Raw genomic sequence first — 20,437 nt, forward strand, 5'->3', positions numbered from 1 at the left:
GATACTTGAATTCTGGCTGGTGATATGTGTGGCTGCGGAGCTGCAAGCACAGGTCTTTAAACAACTCTAAATTGCTCATTGTATTTTAATATAACTGTGGATTTTATGTACCTACCTATATATTGTATGGTTATGGTGCAAAGTGTTAATGCTTGTCACCAAAAAGGTCTTTGATCACTAGACAATCACAGACCTGGTTAAACCAATGGGTGTGCTCAGCACCCTTCATTCAGGATAAATGGAAGGAGCAATTTAGCCAATTTTACATAGTGATAGCTGGAAACAACAGAAGCCACTGCCCAAAGCACTGGGCCGCATGGCAAGGCCTAAGCAAGAACCAATCCAGAGAGAATGACAGGGGTTTCCCTGGAACTGGTTGCAAATGTATGGGCTAGGGGACAAGACTGTGTCCCCTAGCAAGATGTGTGCGGGTGGAGAGGCAGGAAGTCAAGAAAGCAAGGAGGCAGTGAGAGAAGCAGTCATGAGTGTGGCCCTGAGATGGAGCAGAGAGACAGTCCTCCCTGGGCACAGAACTAACTGGAGGAGCAGCTTGTAAATTGCGAACAAGGAAACTGCCTGCTGTTGTTTGTTTCTACTGTATTCAGGAAAACAGGGACTTTGTACATTCTCTGTAAATAAACTGGATTGCACCAACAAATATACCAGACTCCTATAATCAATTTCTGCACCTAATGAAAACAAATAAACCCAATTATTGGCTATGCGCTCAGGCCAGAAGGATGACAATACTATGAACCCTCCACTTACATTACACCTAGACTTTCAAAAAATGGGAGCCTAAAACCTGGCTCCGAACTCCATATTTTGACACTTAAATAAGTGTGCACATTTTCCAAAGTGCTGAGCAGCCAGCACCTGTCATTAAGGGACCTCAGTGGGAGCTGCTGAGTGCTCAGTATGTTATTTATTATTCGCGTTATTTCCCTTCTCGATGCTACTGCCATTGATAGTGCTGGTTCTTGAGAGCACCTCTATGTTATCGACACAACCATTCTCTACTGCCACTGGGCTAAGGCTGTTTCTGGGCAGCGCACTTTATTGTGACAGCGTTCCAGGTTTTACAGTTGTCCCGTGAACCCCCTCCCACAACTATGAGTAAGTGTCACATTTAAAGTAAACGGTAAGAATGTCACACATGGAGCCCTAATTTCTTCTCAGAAGAATCTGTTCTCAAACCAGCCTGTGACATACCAGGATGGTTCTGACAAACTGCTGTACCACAAGAAGAGGCAACAAGTCGGAGGTACTTAAACTTCTTTTCCTTAAATGTTTCCATTTATTCTAGCACCATAAACCTATTTTTACAACTATCATTATTTTTTATTTGCACTACAGTAGTGCCCAGAGGCCCCAGTCAGGGCTTAGTGCACAGTGGGTGAGGTACTCTACACACTTATAATGAACAGACAGCCCTGGCCCCAAAGAGCTCAGGGCTAGATTTTTAAAGGTATTTAGGCCTCTAACTGCCATTGATTTCACTTGATACCTTTAATAAAATACCTTTAAAAATCTGTCCTGTATGGTCTCAGTATATGACCAAAGAAAACAGGTAGCTACGACAAACAGCTACAAGGTAACGGTGTGACAACGGTGATTAGTTGTACTAAGCAGCTGTCACAGCAAATGACTTTTCAAAGAATTTGTTGATGCCTTAGGTGACTATAGTGCTGTATGCTTAAATGCATCTAGGAGGCCATTAGGGAACAAGTCCTCCTGCTTGTGTCTCCTTCAGCTCTAGATTTTAACCCCCAATGAATATCTGCCGGGGGACCTCCATAAGAAGGGAGCGACAATGCTACAGAGGTGGCACTCCCCTCTACTAAGAGCCTTCCCCAAGAGCCACTGGAGCTTTGGTCTCCTTTGCTGACATGCTTTGGCCCCCGCAAGGGCTGATCGTTTTCAGCTTGGGGTGAAAAATGCCTCTCAACACTCATGCCACTTAAATTCAGAGGCAAGTACATCAGCTCCAAGGAAAACAAGTACAACTAAGCTCAGCATTTGCTGAAGACGAGAATTCTGCTTGGACTCACCATTTCTGTCAATAGGCGGGTACTGGAAATTCCTTCTCATGTCATCCAAGGACAGGCCTTGCGAAGGGTGTTGACCAGTGCTGTAAAATTGATATGACACCTCAATTACAGTGACCGAAATGAGTTGCATTGGCTTTTCCATTAATAAACTTTGAGGCAAAAGACAGTAGCATGAAATATACTTGCTTGGATGTCCTGCTACCAGCATTCACAATAAAGCCTTTGGAATGAAGGGCTCTTACTCAGGATCGTGAGTCAAACACATGTGCACACACCACACATTCCCAGAGTAACTCTCTCCAAATATGTTGTTTTGGCTTCACACTTGCTTGTAGATTGCTATTTTTGTAGCAATTCTAGGCATCAATATTTTATGCATCACTGCTATCAGGTTCCTGCAAATTAGTTTATCTGACAAAGAACATCCCCAAGCTGTCTTTCAGTGGTACTGACCACTACCACCACCACACTGCCAGTGGGTTTAGTTATCCTCGATTGTCAAAAGCTATCAGGTAAAGACTGTCCTTTACCGGCTCATCTCAGATAACAGGCAAACAGAAATTGAGCATGCCCAGAGAAAAGAAAACAAGAAGCCCCAAGACAGCTGTATTTCCAGGGAAATGTAAAAGAATAAGGCAAGATATATAGTGATTCGTGGTGGTTACTGTGACATAGCATCTCCAGGCACACTAGTTGGAGACGTCGCTGGAAAGGACACTTGAGATTATTTGCAACAATGCAGTTTCCTTGGTGATTTCAGTGAGGCAAGCTGCTAACTAATGGCAGGTAAGGTTCTCACAAGTGGGCTGATTTTACCCCTGAAAAAATTAGATGGCTTTCAAGAATGGTTAGACACTGGTGATATTTTATCCTTTAGTCTCCATTGTACCAAAGCTGATTTTAAATCAGACCTTTTTCATTTTAAAAATCTCTCTGCTTTTCTGTTATAACCTTTATTACATGAATAAAATGACGTTTTCTCCTTCAAAAGGACACTGACTAATAAAAACATAAAAGATGTTCCTTTCCTCCCTGAGATATCAACTTATTTTTTGTATGTATAATAATACTTGACATTTTTGTTCTGCATTGGATGAGCTTTTATAGGGAAGGAGACAAAAAATTTGGTTTTGGAGCAGCTCATCTATTGTTTCTTTGGAGAAAAAACTTTTGGGGGGAATACTTTTGCAGGGGTGAGGGAGTTTAAATAATAGTGTAAGCATTATCCTGAAAGGCTTTATTAATTTGTTGCCCCTCTGTAGCCACTCAAATCCATAATGCCTGACAACTATTGATCAGCTCACTGTGATAACTATGAGCTACATTATTATACACATTTTACAGATGGGCAAACTGCAGCGCAGAAAAGTTAAGTGGCTTGCTAAAGTTTGCATAGCATGTAAGCAGCAAAACTAAGAATAGAACCCAGGACACATGACTCCCAGCACCTGTACTAAACCCTGGAGCATACTCTGTCTTTTTAGAACTCTGGACATAAACAGACCTTTGTTGTCATTGATAAAATGTCCTAGTAAATATTTTGCAATTGAACAGTGGGACCATTGCATATCTTAGGCCAGCGGTTCTCAAACTGGGGTCCGTGGACTGCTGAGGTCTGCGAGGGTACTCCAGGGGTCTGCGAGTCATGTCCTGGGTTGCTGGTCCTGCTGATCAACTCTTCCCCCTCCCTCCCTGTGCCTTCTGCACACCGTGGAACAGCTGTTCAGCAGTGTGCAGAAGGTGCTGGAAGGGAGTGGGAGGAGTGGGAACAGGGCACGCTCGGAGAAGGGGGTGGAAAGAGGTGGGGAAGAGGAGGGGAAGGTGTGGGGCCTTGGGGGAAAGGGTGGAGTGGGGGTGGAGCTTGGGGCTGAGTGGGGGTTGAGCACCCCTGGGGAAAATTAGAAGCTGGCTTTGGGGTCCTCGACTTGTTAAAGTTTGAGAACCGTTAAATGGCTAACTTCAATTGGCTTTTAACTTTGTGCCTTACACCAACTAGTGTTCTTTAATTAGAAAGGAGCCTGAACCCGATCTAACTCTCCCAAAGATTGGGGATGTCTGATCCAAGATTTTGGTTTGTCCAGCCATTAACTTCAGATCCAGATCTGAATTTTCCCAAAGGTCTGGGATTCTGATTCAGGCCTGACTCCAGCTACAATCATCAAGAAATTCACTCAGCACTCAGTATATGCAAGATTTATATTTTAAAAAAGGGAATACATTTCCAAGCCATGCACTATATTTCCCTACAGCATGTCTCCTCTGTGGGCCCCAGCAGCAAAGGTGTAGTTCTGTGGTACAGCGGAAAGAGAAAACCTTTTCCCCAACATTCCTATTCTTAGCTGAATAGAAATATTTACTAATTTATCCACTAACCTCAACTCATGGCTTCATTCTGGCTATTTACAGAAGCAATACTTTGTCTCTGTCACTGCTCCAGCTCCACAGTATCTTAAATTAATACTAATTTATATCCCCTGGGCAATGATAGCTAATTTGTGTCAGGGTCTAAATGCAAAATATACAATTTCAATAGCACCCAAATAGGTCCCAGCAGTTTTCATAAAAGAAACAATGTCTCAAAGCTACATTTACACAAACAACTTATATAGCAGGCCATTGCTTCAGAGAAGCATCAGCCTGCTAATAAAGTGCCATCATTTGAACGATAAGCTCAGAAGGCACAGCAATGGGAAAACATAAGTCACAAAAAAGAATAAATGCTTAGAGACCATTTTGTGTTTCCGATAAAGTCAATGAGTACAATTTTCAGAAATGCCTAAAGCCTTGTCAGTTATAGCAGTATAACACCCCACTGTGTGAATGCTATAAATGTGCTGAGACCAGTATAGTTTAGTCTCACATAGGAATAAGTTACACTGGTTGGTGGAAGGCACCTTTATACCAGTGCATCCACCCTAGGGTTTGTACTGATATAACTATGTTGGTTAAAAAAATCATACCCCTTACCAACATTGTTATATCACCACAAAAATGGTGTGTAGCCCAGGCCTTGGTCACTTCAGAATCCTGCAGTGTGGACTTTGGGGTGTGAATTGCAGTGCACACGAGCCTGATGTGCTGTAACTCCCCAATATGGATGCTGCGGGCACAAACTAAAAGGTAGCTAGTTCATGTTCACTTAGTCCTGTTCAAAGAGGATTACGCTAACCCAAACTACGTACCTTTTAGTTTGTACCGGCAGTAGCCACACAGGGCAGTTACCAAGCACCACTCTAGTGCATACGGCAGTCATAGCCCTGTAGTATGAACTGCAGGGCCATTCAAACATAGCCTAAATCCCACTGCAAGTCAATAGCAGTTAGGCTAATAAATGACCAGGATGCTTTTGAGTATTTTACTCAATACCTTCATAGATATTAGTTGGCAAGCTGTTCAAAGTGTGTGCCCACTATTCCACGGAATGCAGCCAAAGTAAGACATCTCAATTCCTCAGCTGCCCTATTAATCACATACAGTCTCACCATAGCAGGGAAGGTGCATTTGTACAGTTCACCAGATATAATATGTGCTGGGATCCAACATTTTGACCTTCTATTTCCTTCACTCAAGCATTATAAGTGTATACATATATGTTCATAGAGAGAACTAAAAGTTTGTCTCTGATCACCTTGCTTCCATGTGTTGGATCCTGAACATACATGACATGTTATGTCCAGTGAGTGGTATACAGATATTATGCATTAAGCCTGTGGCTTGGGTTTTTCAAACGAATGCAAGGGAGTTAGGTGAATTTCAATTGGAGTGGGGCACCAAATTCCCTTAGGTTCCTTTGAAAATTCCAGCCTACATTGATACAATGGCTTAGAGAAACACAGTAACTCTGTAAAGCACAAGTCCATTTCTGTGAAGCACATTGGTTTGAGCTTCCTGTTCAGAATATTGTTCCTTTTTCTTCTGAGTGCAGAGAACTCAAAGATCATCTTTATTTACCTCAGTATCCTGTACTGGGTCACAAGAATTCTTGAAAGGAATCTCATGCTGCTCTGTTGTTGAGACAGGCTGGTATGAATGCAATGACTTAAAACTAGTGAATTTCTTCAACATGCAAAACATGGATCACTGCCATGTATTTGAAATATTTCACAGAGGCTACAAACTTACAACTAATGTTTTGGTTTTGAGTAAAAAAGCATATTGAATCTTCAGGGATGTTTGCATTGATACATGACTTTATAAAGCCAGACTCTCTCTCTCACTCTCTTTGTGCACATGTATTGTGGTATATAAAAAAGAAAACAATATATATGTTACCGTATTTACTCTGCACAAAAAACTGTACACAGGATCACTCTTAATATACCCCCCTGTCTTAAGAAAAGAATACTTCCGTTGAGCACCAGTCCTTTTTATCAGTCCTTTGAGAGGTTGCTTATGATGGCTTTCAGTGTGTGTGTAAAACAGAACTAGGTGGATGCTGCAAAAAAGGATTAATGAACATCAATTTTAATAAAAAAAATTATATTGTATTTTGAACCTTTTCATTCATTTCCCATAGACATTAGCACTTAGAATTTTTTAGTTGCTAGGATGTCCATAGAAAGAGAAAACGTCATGAAAACGCATAGAAATGCTTGCATGAACAGTCCTGCAGGCCTTTTGGAAGAGTCCTACAGAACTGTATAACAATGAAAAAACAGGTTTTGATAGAAGTTATGTGAAATACAGACTTCAATCACGAATAAGCTCCTTTCCATAGGTTACTTGGACCATTCTCCAGAATTCTATCACATGATGATATAAATTTCTATTTAATTCTATAGGATGGTTTAAAAAACACATAGAAAGTCTACTGTTTTCTATTATATCCTGTAGGACTTTTCTGTAAAGAGGAAGCATTTGGTGATCCTTGCGAAATTTCTTTGTGGGGCTGAGAATCCTCCCGTCCAGAGGCAGAAACAATACCATGCCATTTACCAGTAGGCGTACAAATCTTACCATGAATAGCAATTATCTGAAGCAACCGAGCCCTGATCCAACGCCCATTAAAATAAATGGGAGTCCTTCCATTGACTTCAAGGGACTTGGATGAGGGCTTAATTGAAGTGAACCATTTCTGAGCAATCCACAGAATGAAATATGTTCACATAAGCCATTTGTTAAATAATTTTGGACCACTAGCAAATCTGTGTACTTTACGTCTGTTCATAGATAATACAAATAGAAAAAGAAGCTAAATTAATCAAACTAATTGCAAATAGCTGTCCTGGCTCTAATCTCATTGCATCTACCATGCCACTATCTAAACTAATGCTTTGTATAATTAATATTCCATTTTAAATACAAATCAAAATAGGTTTGGTACTAACAAACAAAATGTTCTTTCCAAAAATATTAACTTGCTATAGAAACAATATCTTAACTGTGTAAACCTGTCCACCTTGAATACACAAATCAAGAGCAAAGTATATATCTGTGATGCTGACTGAGCACACGGTTCATACTGCAGTGAGTTATTCCACTGTGCAGCCTTTGATGATACAGCCTTTCTGTAAAATTTTTTTAGCTCCTTGGATATAAGATACTGTTAGGGTAGCACCCACCTCAATATTGGATATAAACTATTCACAGAGAGGGCTTCTAGCTGAGGAACTGGAAAACTTCCCTGAACTTGAAGACTATTTTTTAAAAACCCTTCAGAACAGAGGACAGATTTTTGACTTCCTGAAGGCCCATACGTTATTAAGTATTGATATTTTTATTGCTATTACAGTAGCACCGAGAGGCGCTAACCAGGATTTGGACTCCACTGTCCTCAGGGACGGCTCTACCAATTTTGCCACCCCAAGCAGTCGCCGGTGAGTTGCCACCACCGCAACAGTGGTGGAGCTGCTGCCGAATTGCCGCCATGGGACACGGACTGCCGCCCCATTCTGAATGCTTGGAAAGCTGGTGCCTGGAGCCGGCCCTGACTGTGTAGTATTTGTTCAAACACATAGTAAGGCTCAGTCCCTGCCCCAAAGAGCTGTTAGGTATAGGCAGTAGTAAAGTTTGACTTTAAATCTATTTATTTTGTGCAGAATAAGGAGTAGATGGATTCCTATAATGATTTTATGGTGCTTTCCCCACACTGAAATTTTCGGGGATAAACACAAAATAGAAAGTCCTTAAATTACACTTTCAAAATTCTACTCACCCACTCAGCTGTGATAAAATAATATTTATTGGTGGGTGGGTATGTCATTCATTCTTCCTTCATCATCATCATCATCATCTAATGTGGGTGAGCCTGTGTCTGGATTGATATTTCTCCATGACCTTTTTGCAAATCTGTTTTAAACAATTTGGTTTGTAAGAAGGACAGTCAGCCTATAGTTCAGGATTTAAGGTCACTTTACAAATGGACTGTCTATGGGGTAAATTTTAAATATGTTTTTTAGTGAGCTAAGAAGCATAATTCCACATGCACTGCTCTACAAATGTACCCTGAAGTCTATGATTCTCTACGAGAAACTACACTGAAAGGAAACCCTAGCTGAGGAATAGGTAATCTAATATTGCAAAGGTTCCCATAGGAACACACTTCTTTTATTTATACATGTTTGGAACAGCTGCCTCATTTGGAGTCTGGCTTTTGGAAAGTGTAGACAGATGCCCCTAGAATAGAGCTGCAGTAAACTAGTCTCCCTGCAGGCAAACAAACTCTTAGAAGCTCTTGAGCCTACTGCCTGTCATTTGTGTCTTGTACCTCACTGTACATTGTGGGCCTGAGAACAGCAATTTTAGACTCGTGACAAACAGGCAAAAAGCTGGCCAAAGAATCTTGGTGTAAAAGGAAGAGCCAAGCAGAAGAAGATCAGCTGAGCCACTCCTTCCTCTGCCACCCCTCTTTGTACAGCTGCAGAGCAGAGGGATCAGGATACAAATCCTCGATAGGTAGTGTGTTTTCAAGTGTGTGATTGGCCTCCCTGTGTCCACTGTGCTTCATCTCAGAAACAGAACTGAATGAATGAAATGAATGAATGAAACAGTGATCGTTTGAAATTTACTGTCATTATTACTGAGCCATTGTCAGATGGTTGGAACCCTCATAAATTTCAGCTGAGTTTTGCTCACACTTGCCATTTCAAACAGCAGCTACACCCATAGGGTCTTACCTACTACACACTGCCTTCAATTCACCCAGTACTCAAGGGCTGAAATCCCGGTCCCATTAAAGTCAATGGCAAAGGTCTGAAACGCTGTGGTATTTTTACTTGGAAATATACATAAACTGTGTACATGTGTGTGCAAGAGTCATCATTTACACCCATGAAATCCACTGGGCAAATGTGTTTTTCAGTGCAAATTCTAAGAGGTACGTGTATGCCGATGGTAGAATTTTTGATCTGTCTGCAGTTGGAGGTGCAAGTAAGTGCATTGCAATTTTGTGACTGCATAGGTGGTGGCCCAGCTGAAAATCTGACCCTGTACCAAGCAAACCAATTAGTTGCTGCAGTAATTAATATTCATGCACAGTTGGACATATTAGTCCCTGATGCCAATGGCAGTTCTGTACAGGGATCAGTTGCATGATAAGGATATATGTTACAATCTGGAGAACAAATACACTTTATTCATGTCTTCTGCCTGTTACCTACATGAGTATGAGCTCAGGGCATGTCTACACATACAGTTCAGCTGCACCGCTGCTGTGTGTCTGGTGAAGGTGCTCTATGCTGATGGGAGGGAGGGAGAGAGAGAGAGAGAGAGAGAGAGAGAGAGCGCTCTCCTGTTGGCATAATAAAACCACATCCGCAAGGGGTGATAGCTCTGTTGGCGGGAGAAGCTCTCCTGCCGACATAGCACTGTCCACTCCGGCGCTTATGTCAGTGTAACTTGTGTCACTTGGGGGGGAGGGGGTTAATTCACCTCCTGAGCAACTTAAGTTACGCCGACATAAGCTGTTGTGTAGACTTAGCCTCAGATCTAGAGGCACTCTGTTTACACGGGACTAGAAGGAGAGTAACTAAGTGTTGCAATGCACAGCAATACGGAAATTGCAATTCCAGTGACAGCAAAATTTCACCCAATGAGAAATTGTTCTGTGAAAATTTTAAAAAGGACTGTCTGAGGGTTCTACTGTTTTGATACATATATGCATATTATATAAGCCAGCTATGGTGACAACCTAGCAGATTATCATCCTCTTTTATATTTTCAAACAATACTCTTCAGTGTGAGTATGGTTGGCAAACAGAGAATTTACTGAAATGCTTTTGAACTGTTCTAGGCATGAAAGTGAGCCTACCTCTATCAGACCATATCTGATACTCAGTTGGGAGAATAAACAAGGGCTGTTGGTTTTAAATGCACCATAAAAACTGCATTTCACTTCTGTACTTTAAAAAGAAGCTTTTTCATTTGGTCTGCCTTCAGTGAATATGCTTAAGTAAACCTTGAGAAGCTTTTGAATTGAAAATATCATTAGCCATGGCTCTAGGACTCTGACACTTTTCAAAATGCAGGCAGAAGCCGCATTACTAAACAGAACTTTATTTAAACTTAATTAGTCACTGGGGATAGTATTTACTTCACAGCGTATAGAAAAACAAAGGTCTGTCACCACTAGACATATCTGAACTTAGCAGATGTATTCATGGCTCCTGGCTTCTATTAAGGATCTTCTAAAAATATGCTTTCAGGTCTTCCTTTTGTGAAACTTTGACAGGATAATAGAATGAGATTTGCTGAATTCCCCTAAACTGTAAAGTAACGTGTCATCGGCTTCACTTACTCTTCAAATATTTTTCTCTGGCAAAGCTCATCAATCCAGCTTTTCAATCTCTAAGAACACAAAGCCATGAAACAAAAAGGGTTACTCAATCAGTTGTCCAAGTGACAGAACACGAAATGTTTAACGTTAGCCACCAATGGCAGGATACAGGCTGCTTGTTTTAGGTTTGCTTAGAGTTTGTCTGTATTTCCAGCCTCAATGCAAATATTATTCTAGGACTGAGGTGAGTGTTGTGAGGCTCAGGCATGTTCCTGGGGCTCGTGCTTTGCGAGCTGCTATGAGACGTGTATTAAAAAGACAAAGTACTTTGCTCCAGGGACTGACAGATGCAGTTTTCTTAGAGTGCCAGCACTTGCTGATGCATGGAGTGGCATTTCTCAAGGCTGTGGAGGAAGCTAAGCACCAGCATCCAGTACAGGTAGGAAGCAGAAAGAGAACAGGGACAGAGAGAGATTCCTGTAAAGAAGTGAGGAAAGCTCACTCTGTCTAAGCCAAATATCCTCAGTATTCTTCTTCTTCCTTTTGTCTGCCTTACTCTCCTCACAGGCTCCTCCTGTCCCTTCTCTGTGCCCCAGCTTCCCTTCTCACTGGAACATTTGTCCCTTTTGTGTCTTTTCACGTCACCCTATATTCCTGGGATAAGCTCTCTGCTCTGCACACAAAGTTCTCTTCATCTTCTCCATGGAAAGACTACAACTTTTCTGTGAAGCATCTGATAATGGCCATGCTTGCCCACCCCCGCACTTATGTTCTGCTCTATCTTGCTCCTGTGCCTGCCTTTAGCTTAGAAGATCAGTGGGGCTGACCTACCACAGTGTAAAGTCATGTACATTTGTGGTCCTAGATACATTATTAATATTAATTCATAATTTATAGCAAAGCTTCCTGCTTGTGGACAAGCGCACTGGGGCAAAGACTAATGCAAAACATAAAATCATAGAAAGATAAATATGTATCTGAAAGGAACATAGCAACCCCTCCGTGCGTCTGCATGCTATCAGGGTGCAGGTCCAACAACTCTTGGGGGAAACTTGGCTTGAATCTCTTAGTACAGCACCTCACAAAATTAATACCGAAGCACTAGCCTAGAGAAACAGGCCAAGATCCTCAGATGTGGCCAACTGTGTTTTATACAGAATCAGTTGGGAGCAGGGGTAGCAAAGCTCGCTTTAAGGAGCTTTGTATATATCGCTCGTCCAGGACCTGATCTCTGCTGGGCCAGATTCCAGGCAAAAGTCAGTGTAGCATTAGCAGCGGAAATCCTCAAACTGACTGAAGGACTGCTTTCTACTTTCAGCCCAAAGCAGGAAGAGGGGACCGAGAAGCTCATGAATTTTAAATATCTAAAAAAACCCAGAACTGCTGAGAATTCAGCTGTTGAGAGGAGGACTACAATACAAATACACGCTTGCATGAAAAGCTACAGCCCTGTACCATGGCTCTGATTTCACAGGAGGCAGAAAAGCTAAATCTCTAAAGCTGCTCATGGTTAGAACATCTTTCTTAGCCCCATACACACAGACACTTCACTGAAAGGCTGAATTGACCATTTGTTGTCAATTGGATAAAAGATTATAAGAAACAACTAGAAACTTTAATAAATCACTTAACGCAGCCTCTCCAGAAGTCAAGTTTGGAGAGGGGAAAAGCAGAAGCAGAGATAAAGCTTAGAAAAATTATCTTTCCCTTGATAAAAATGTAAGGGATTGTGTCGGGAAGAATGTCAACTTGGCTTTTCTCTCCTGCTCCCTCTTTTTTTTAGTGGTTAGTAAAGGACAGAGCTCTGATCCTTACTCCAGGTGGACAGCTACCTAGGGAGAAATTCAATAGTGCCAGGGATGGAAAGAAGCTGGGTGGGGGATATAGTGCTGGTGTTTTAGTCTATGCTGGACCATTGCTTGCTCTAGAGGGAAAGAGCTTTTTAACAAAATAGAGAAGAGTCTTCTTGCTGGAGGAAATCGATCACTCAAAATGTGTTGGTCTTGCACAGCTGCTTCCTGGATGTATCATGTTTCTTTTTCGGACCTGTGCTGAGGCACTGCAAGTAGAATCCCCATCCTGTGGCTGGAATCTCAACGCGTGCGTGTGTAGCACATACACACTGACCAGATTCAAAATAGAAGTTCTGTGGTTTGCTAGTGGCACCATTCCCTTCTTAGGCTTCAATCACTGAAAGAGGTCCACAAGCAGACTCCTGTAACTACAAGCCCTTTCACTGGCTTGACTTGAGAGGAATGTCTATAGAGCTCACATGGTATTAATTATGAGGCTACGCATGGGCACATGGCTCTGACTGCATGCATATCTTTGCAGGATGGAAGCTATCTCAGGCAAGGACTGCATCTTTCCTATATATGCATGTATTAGCACCAAGTGCAATGGGGTGAAGATTCTGACTGGGGTCTCTGGCACTTCTGTACTATCAATAATATATAGAAATAAATAGTAGCATGGAAGTAATATTAAATGTGTCTATAGTCAGGCCAAGCCAACACAACACAATACAATACAAGGTGTGTCAAATTCGGCATAGGAGGAAGCTATTCTTTCATACATCACACGAATATGTAGGTCCTGCCCACACTACAGATTGAACTATTTTGGTAGCAACCTTATTCAAAAGCAGTTATCAAACAAGGTTCTGTGTGAATGCTGCCAGGGAACTGTTCATAGCAAGTTTTTGTAACATGTTTCTGGCATGATTCCCCTGTCCAGAATGGATAGGGAATTCATTTAGTACCATGGTAGGTCACACCATGCTCTACATAGAAATCTTTGGTCACCTGAGCTGGCCTATAGCATAGTTTCAAACGGCTCTAGACCATAGTTTGTAACCAGTGTCTAAAAATGTGTTAATTTCACACTTCAAAGAAAACGAGGCACAAAATCATTCTGATTCATGCTAACTCTGTTGGGTCTGGGGTCTACTTAGAATAAGAGGAATGTTATTCTTCTGCAAATTTTCCCTTATATGAGAAGTGCTAAAGGTGCAAAGAAGTAGAAAATCAACTATTAAAGTTTCTAATGTGTGATGGGTTGATACATTAAGCAGCCTGATTAGACAGGCAATCAGAATGCATTGCTATTTCACCCAATTCATTATGAGGGCACTGTGACCCACCTCTTATTACTTCACACATGGTAACCGCTGCTACACGGGAGAGAGACTCACTAAACACAAACACTAAAGTTACAAGGCAAGAAGCAAGCAAATAACTTCATTGTCACGCCTGTTTAACTCCATGTGCGGGACAGGGAGATTTCATTAGATGAATTGTCTCAGCTATGTTACCAAGCTGCACACTGCACAGTATTTCAGAGTCTATGAAGTGGTTAGAACTGAGAAAGTAGAAGAGATGGAGGAATATTCCAGTGGAATTCAGCCAGAAATACAGAGCCCCTCTCTGTTCCAAATGTATACATTCTCCAAAATTAAAACCTTCAGAAACTATTGTCATTAGAAAGTCAAGTTATTAATCATCTCAGTATGTTGTATAATTGAAAAACTGCAGAAATCATTCCCATTTTATTTTGCATTTTGCCTCTAGGTGAATCTATCTAAGTTCTATTTATAGGGTAGCATTTAGTTAATTTATGTTGCAGAGAATTTGAGGGTGGGGGGACTTTCAATAACCCTTTGGGTTATAGAGGAACTCATTCAGTGAACTACTGAGCGTAGCTGTCATATTGAGAATACTAAATTATAGGAGCAGGCAGGGTGTAGCGATAGGTTCTTCACTCTCTCTCTCTCTCTCTCTCTCTCTCTCTCTCAGGTGTCTGCACTGTAACCTAAATATGTCACTCCCTCATTCTTTTCATGCAAAACTATTAAATTCCACAGCAATATTTAGCCCTTTACAGAAGAAGGATTAGCCCAGGATCTCTCTTCCCTTCTCCTAACCCCAGTCCCCACCTTCACTTCCCTCTCACATTTAAAGCAGATCTTTTATTTCACCAGAAGAGGATTTCTTTTTTAATATGGAAAGCCTTTGCATCTAAGTGCAGGTGCGTATTCCCTCTCTCTCCATCTGGGGCCACTACTTTTAATCCTTTCCAGCTCAGGCCTTTCACTCCCCATAAGAGCCAGGAGGGCAGCATGCCCAAGTGGTTTCTCTGCTGTTACAGTTTTTGACTGCTTGGTGGTGCTAAAGAGTAAAGCATAAATCTGTGTCTTCAAGCAGAAATTAAGAGTGTCATTTCATTTCAGTGGTGCTCTCAGTCCCCATGAGACTGAGAAGAGAGATTGTTAAATTTGCCCTCAAACCCAGGACTCCCAAGTGGTAGCACAGACTACTTCAGATATGAACCTTAATGCTACAATAACACAGAGAACATAGATCTCAGACAGCCACAGAAAATTCTGTAATGGCTTCTCCTCTGTAAAGAAATGTAATACATATATTAGCATCAGTCCTTATAGCGTTTACTATTCCACTGTTTTGATTTAATTGTAGCATATATTAGGGGTGAAGTCCTGACCCTACTGAAGTCATTGGGAGTTTTACTATTTCTGCTATGGGGTTAGGATTTCACCCTATGTCTCTTGAACACTAAGGACTAAATGCTCACTCTAGACAGACCCATGGGCAACTCAGGAGCAGCCCCAGGAAGCCCTATGACTTGGATACACAGCTGGAGGCACAATTCCTTCCCTGCTTCCTCCCTCCTGTGGGAGGAAGGAGATGGGGTCAGGAAAGAGTAATTTGCTCCTGGCTTATGGGGCAGCGAATTGCAACAGCTTCCATGCTAGCTGCCCATTGGGCAGGGCCAAGACACCACCCACTCCAGGGATGTGTCCAGCCACAGAATACCCTAGGACAGGTGGCCCACACAGGTTCCCCTGCAGTGTAGTTCAAGTCACAGTCTAGCCCTGCTGTTACCATGTAATACCAGTGCACCATCTTTAGCCCAATAGCCATAACTTCTGTCACAGGCCTCACTTCAGTCCTTTCATTTCACTCAGATCACAATTTCAATTAAAACAAACAAACGAATAAACAAACAAAAAAAAGAGAGACCCTGGCACTAAGAAGCATAGTGCAAAATGTCAGCAGCTCACTTTGCTTTTGTATTGCAGCCTTCTCCCACACCTTAAACCTTTGTCTACTGGGGCATGTAAGCTGTTCAGGGCAGGGAGCTGGGCATTTTTTACGTCTGTGAAATTTAGTAAATACATACGTACATACATACATACATACTACTACTAATCTGCTGGAGACGATGGCGTTCTATTGCCTTTGCAAAATGCCCCTGTGAGGAGATAGTGTTCACACACCACTCCAGATAATGGCTACACGCTTCATATTAAAGTAAACTTAACGTTAAGCGAGGGCGGAGGAAGGTTTCCTGGTAACACAAATAATAATATAACTTTCTTCCCAAGCCTGGCTGTTTGTAGTGTTCCCTGAAGGAATGACTGTCTTTGCCTCTAGTTCCCACTGGCCAGAAGGCCACATCCAAACATATATCCTTATTATGCAACTGATCCCTGTACAGAACTGCCATTTATATCTCAGCAGAGTTAACAAGCTATGTTTGTCATAGGGAGTCAATGGAATCTACGCGGCAGCTCTATGATGGGTTTTGCTGCCTGTTAACTGGGTGAGCCACAGGAGCCCAGACTTCTACTAGCTGGTTTTTATTAATGTGTCTCACATGAACACAGCTCCCTCTGGTGGCTAGATGATGTATAGACGTTTATGAATCTGCTATTGTCTCCATGGTACAGACCTGGTCCTCTATCTCAAACAAGCTCAAACTTGCCACAGTTCCCCTAATAAGAAATTGCATCAGATAACTGATGATAAAGCTTATTTTCAAACACTGAACAATGCTCCCATGCTAAGAAAAAAACTTGACGGACTATGTGTAACAGCACCAACTGGAGACTCCCACATATGGAAATGCTTGTCAACTATCTAACCTGGCTTTTCCATCTTGAAGCCAAAAGCCCCTATGGTTGTAGTTTACATACACTCTATTAATTATTCACTATTGTTTTTGCTAAGATAAGCATTTTGATTGCTTAACTTTTCTTCGCTCAGAATTTCAAATGCAAACAACAAACCATAATGTAAAAACCAGCTCCTGCAGGTTCACTGGCAGGTAATGGAAAAGTGTGTGTCTACCTACTGAGCACTTTTAACGAAACCCCTGGATGGGCAGTCATCATTCTTTGCTGTCCTACGGTAGAGCAGTGTTGCCATGTCTGCAGTCCAAGTAGTTGTCTAAATACCCCCATCACTGTTCTAATTTTTTAAAATCATGAACAAAATCTATATTAATATTAGATTTTGTGAAACCTTTAGAATGAAGCATCCACTTGTGGCCTAGCCAACCAGATAGAGTCCATAACATTTTAAATACCTTGGGCTCATCATACTGTTGTAGGACTATCTGAGAAGCTAGGATTCTGAAACACTTTTCAAACCTTTATACAGCAGCAACTACATATCATATGATTATTTAGTTATGGCATTGCCCACTACGTACAAGGTGCTTAACAAACAACTGAGAAGGACGGTCCCTGATTTGGGAATCTCACAGTCTATGGAAGATGACGGATGTCTCCTTGGATGCACTTTCTTGATACTGCCCAGCACACTGTCCCATAGTAAGAGCTAGTCCAACCTCAAGGGTTTGCCACTTACCTTTGTGACCAAACAGCATAAGCTCTTGCATTCAAGGCGTATTCCAACTCAAATCGGTTACGTAAAGCTGCAACATGGCTACGGCCAGGACCTCCTCGTGCAACGAGACAGTCAGAAGAAGAGGAAGGAGACAAAGAGCCACTGCTGTTACTGGAGGCTGGAGACATCAACTGGATTATAAAAGAGAATTGTCAACATTTGCTCATGAGCCTTAACAGTGTTAAAGAGGCTTCAACGCACTGAGTATGTGCAATAGAACACAAGAATTTTGCTGCAGTCTTGAATTATTTTTATTCTCCTCTTTCTCATTAATATTTGTGTTGCTTCTTTCTTCTGCTGCATTGGCTGAAAAAAGCAGTGCCTCCTGACTTTGATCAGCAGCACATGAGAGCTGCATGCAGCTTACCGAGGGAAGTGGTAAATTCATCATCTCTTGGAGTCTTTAAATCGAGATTGGATGTGTTTCTAAAAGATATGCTCCAGTTCAGCCATGAGTTATTGGGCTTGATAGTGTTCACTTACATAGGAGAGAAGAGTAATTCCCGCCACTTCAGGAATTACTGGGTGAAATTCTATGGCCTGTGTTCTATAGGAAGTTATGCTAGATGAGCATAGCAGTCTCTTCTGGCCTTATAATTCACGAATCTCTAAGTACAAACCCAGAATGGCAGGGCAGGCGTGTAGTGTTAGGAGGCATTTAAAAGTTTAAAAAGGTACGAAATCAATTTTCTGAGTGAGGGGAGAGGAAACAAAAGGGACAAAGAATCTCATCACCCCACATTTCATCCTTTGTTGCCTGTAGCACTTAACAACTCTCCACAGATTTTGTTCCTTAAAACTCTCCTAAACAGCGTTTTGCCATGGAGACAATGGAGCTTAAGATTAACTTCTTAGATAAATAAAGTTTCTTTTTTTGGTTCATAGCCCAGATTTCATCCTACATGCACTGCTGCCTATGTATCACAGAAGCCAGTTCTCCCATGAGACAGCACGGTTACTTGTGATATAGTACTTCACTTGTTTTAAAAACTTAAAAGCTTCCACCTACACACAAAGCAACCTGCTGCAGTCAGAGCATGAAAAAATGTAATAGATTACAGGAGTCTGCTCTGACCCTTTAGTTTAAGAGCAGTGATACGTTTTAAAGAAAAGGGGGAATTTTTATCATTGTCATTCTCATTTATCATTATCATTTTATCAATTTTTATCATGCACACACATGCACACACACACACACACACATAGCAAATGTAAATTCAGCGACTGGAGTCCCTAATCAAGCTCACTTCCTGTTTGATTAGTTATCTTCATTAGGCTGAATGCTGATAGATCCAATTGTTTATTAGCCACAGAGAAAAGCAGAAATGTAGCTTTGTATTTCTCTTTTTATGTTTGCTCTTTTAATCCCCTCCCTAAAATCCATGTCAAGACTCGTCTTTCTAGCCAAGCAGACCTGGGATTGCTAGTTGGGGAGAAGTGGGTCTGCCTAAGACTACTGCAAGGTACATCCCTGCAATGCTGACCAGTCTCCCTCTGCAGCATTACCATCTCTGGAAATGCAGGGAGCCAAGAGCAAGTGAGAGACCTGATCTCATATCACACTCACGGCAGTGTGTTCTGTCAGGCTGGCCTTTGGCCTTCTTCTTCTTAGGGCACTCATGGGGCTATAGTTTACTGTATCACCTTAAAATTTAATGAGGGAGGTTACAACTGGGTGAAGCGGGTCAACAAATTCTGTGGTCTCTTTCACACTTGTGTTGCTCTCCAACTTGCATTCACATTTGCTCATTTGGTTTGGTGCATTCCTATTACTTAACTGCAGGAGCTTATATCTTTACCTCAATATTGCATAGGCATTCTTCTAATTTTGTGACTACTTCAGAAAATTCTGGTCTTCCCTGTGAATACAAGAGAGAGAGAGAGAGAGAGAGAGAGAAAGCAGGCACATTTTGTATTGCAAATCGAAGAGGGGCTGGTAGCTGCAGTTTTGATTTTTAAAATGTGGCTATCTGCATTTGTAGGAGACCCTGACCAGGAAAAATGATACCATTTACAGATAAGCCTGCTTGCATGCAGCCTGTTCTAACTTCCCTTCTAGACTCTATACAGATTAAAAAAGGGGGTGATTGTGGAGCCTCTCCCCTTCTCTCTCTGCATTCCTTGGTGCCACCATGAGTATATTTGCATGTCCAGATCTTATAACATGAGCATTTTCTAGAAGCCACAAGTGCAGCACTTCTGGTTTTCATAGGGCCTGCAAGCATGTAATTTATCAGATGTGCACTTAAGGAGACTTCTTTAATGCCAAGACAGGGATCAATACTTGGACTGGTGGCAACCCCTCCCCTCCCACCTCCCACTTTAAAAGTCTGAGAGTCTGTCCCTGCAGCTCTTACTCACACGCGTAATCAAACTGACAGCAGCCAGACAACACACATGAGCAGGACTTCAGAATTTGGCTTTAAATCTCAATTTTAGATTTAGTAGGGTTGTAGCCATACTACGCTAATAGGTTCTTATTGCTAATCTAAGTGCTTTGTGACACATTGTGCAATGTGTCCACAACAGAGGGCCAACCTTTGTGATGCTAAGAGCTTCTGTTATGTGCTCCAAGCTGAGAAGTAGTGGGGACACTTTTGAAAGCTGTTGTGTCTCATATTCTGAGTGCCTTGGATTAATGCAACTAGACTCAGCAGTAAAAACCTATTCACTTTATTGAATAGCTTTTGTCTTCTATCTTAACACTGAATGGGTTAAATTTGTCCAACATCTCCTGACCCCAATGCACAGAGTCTTTTGCAAAACCAAATATGGGTTCTTGAAGACTGTCTCTTCTTCAGTTGTTCTACAGCTTTGGTCAGGAGCATGGAGAGGATTGTCTCTGGACATTACAGAAGGCCTGGAGATGAAGTTATTTCATGGGGTTTGCTTGATATCTCAATCTATTCATTATATTAAATGTAATTAATTATGGAGATATCTGTCTGTCTCTCTTCTTATAC

At 41.7% G+C, this 20,437-nt stretch overlaps 1 protein-coding gene across 3 annotated transcripts in view; it reads right to left on the reverse strand.

Moving 5' to 3' along the window:
- TNNI3K (TNNI3 interacting kinase) overlaps positions 1-20,437 on the reverse strand; it is a 176,206-nt gene that overhangs the window by 4,150 nt on the left and 151,619 nt on the right. For 2 of the 3 annotated variants that reach the window (XM_048862616.2, XM_075131731.1), the window contains 3 exons: positions 19,274-19,333; positions 17,436-17,605; positions 2,052-2,131 (listed from right to left, as the gene is read on the reverse strand). In XM_048862616.2, coding sequence (XP_048718573.1) covers positions 2,052-2,131; positions 17,436-17,605; positions 19,274-19,333 — 310 coding nt within the window. The remainder of the gene's footprint in view (positions 1-2,051; positions 2,132-17,435; positions 17,606-19,273; positions 19,334-20,437) is intronic. The other variant, XM_075131732.1, reaches the window with a different exon arrangement.

Source organism: Caretta caretta, chromosome 8, assembly GCF_965140235.1.
Source record: "Caretta caretta isolate rCarCar2 chromosome 8, rCarCar1.hap1, whole genome shotgun sequence".
Lineage (NCBI taxonomy): Eukaryota > Metazoa > Chordata > Testudines > Cheloniidae > Caretta > Caretta caretta.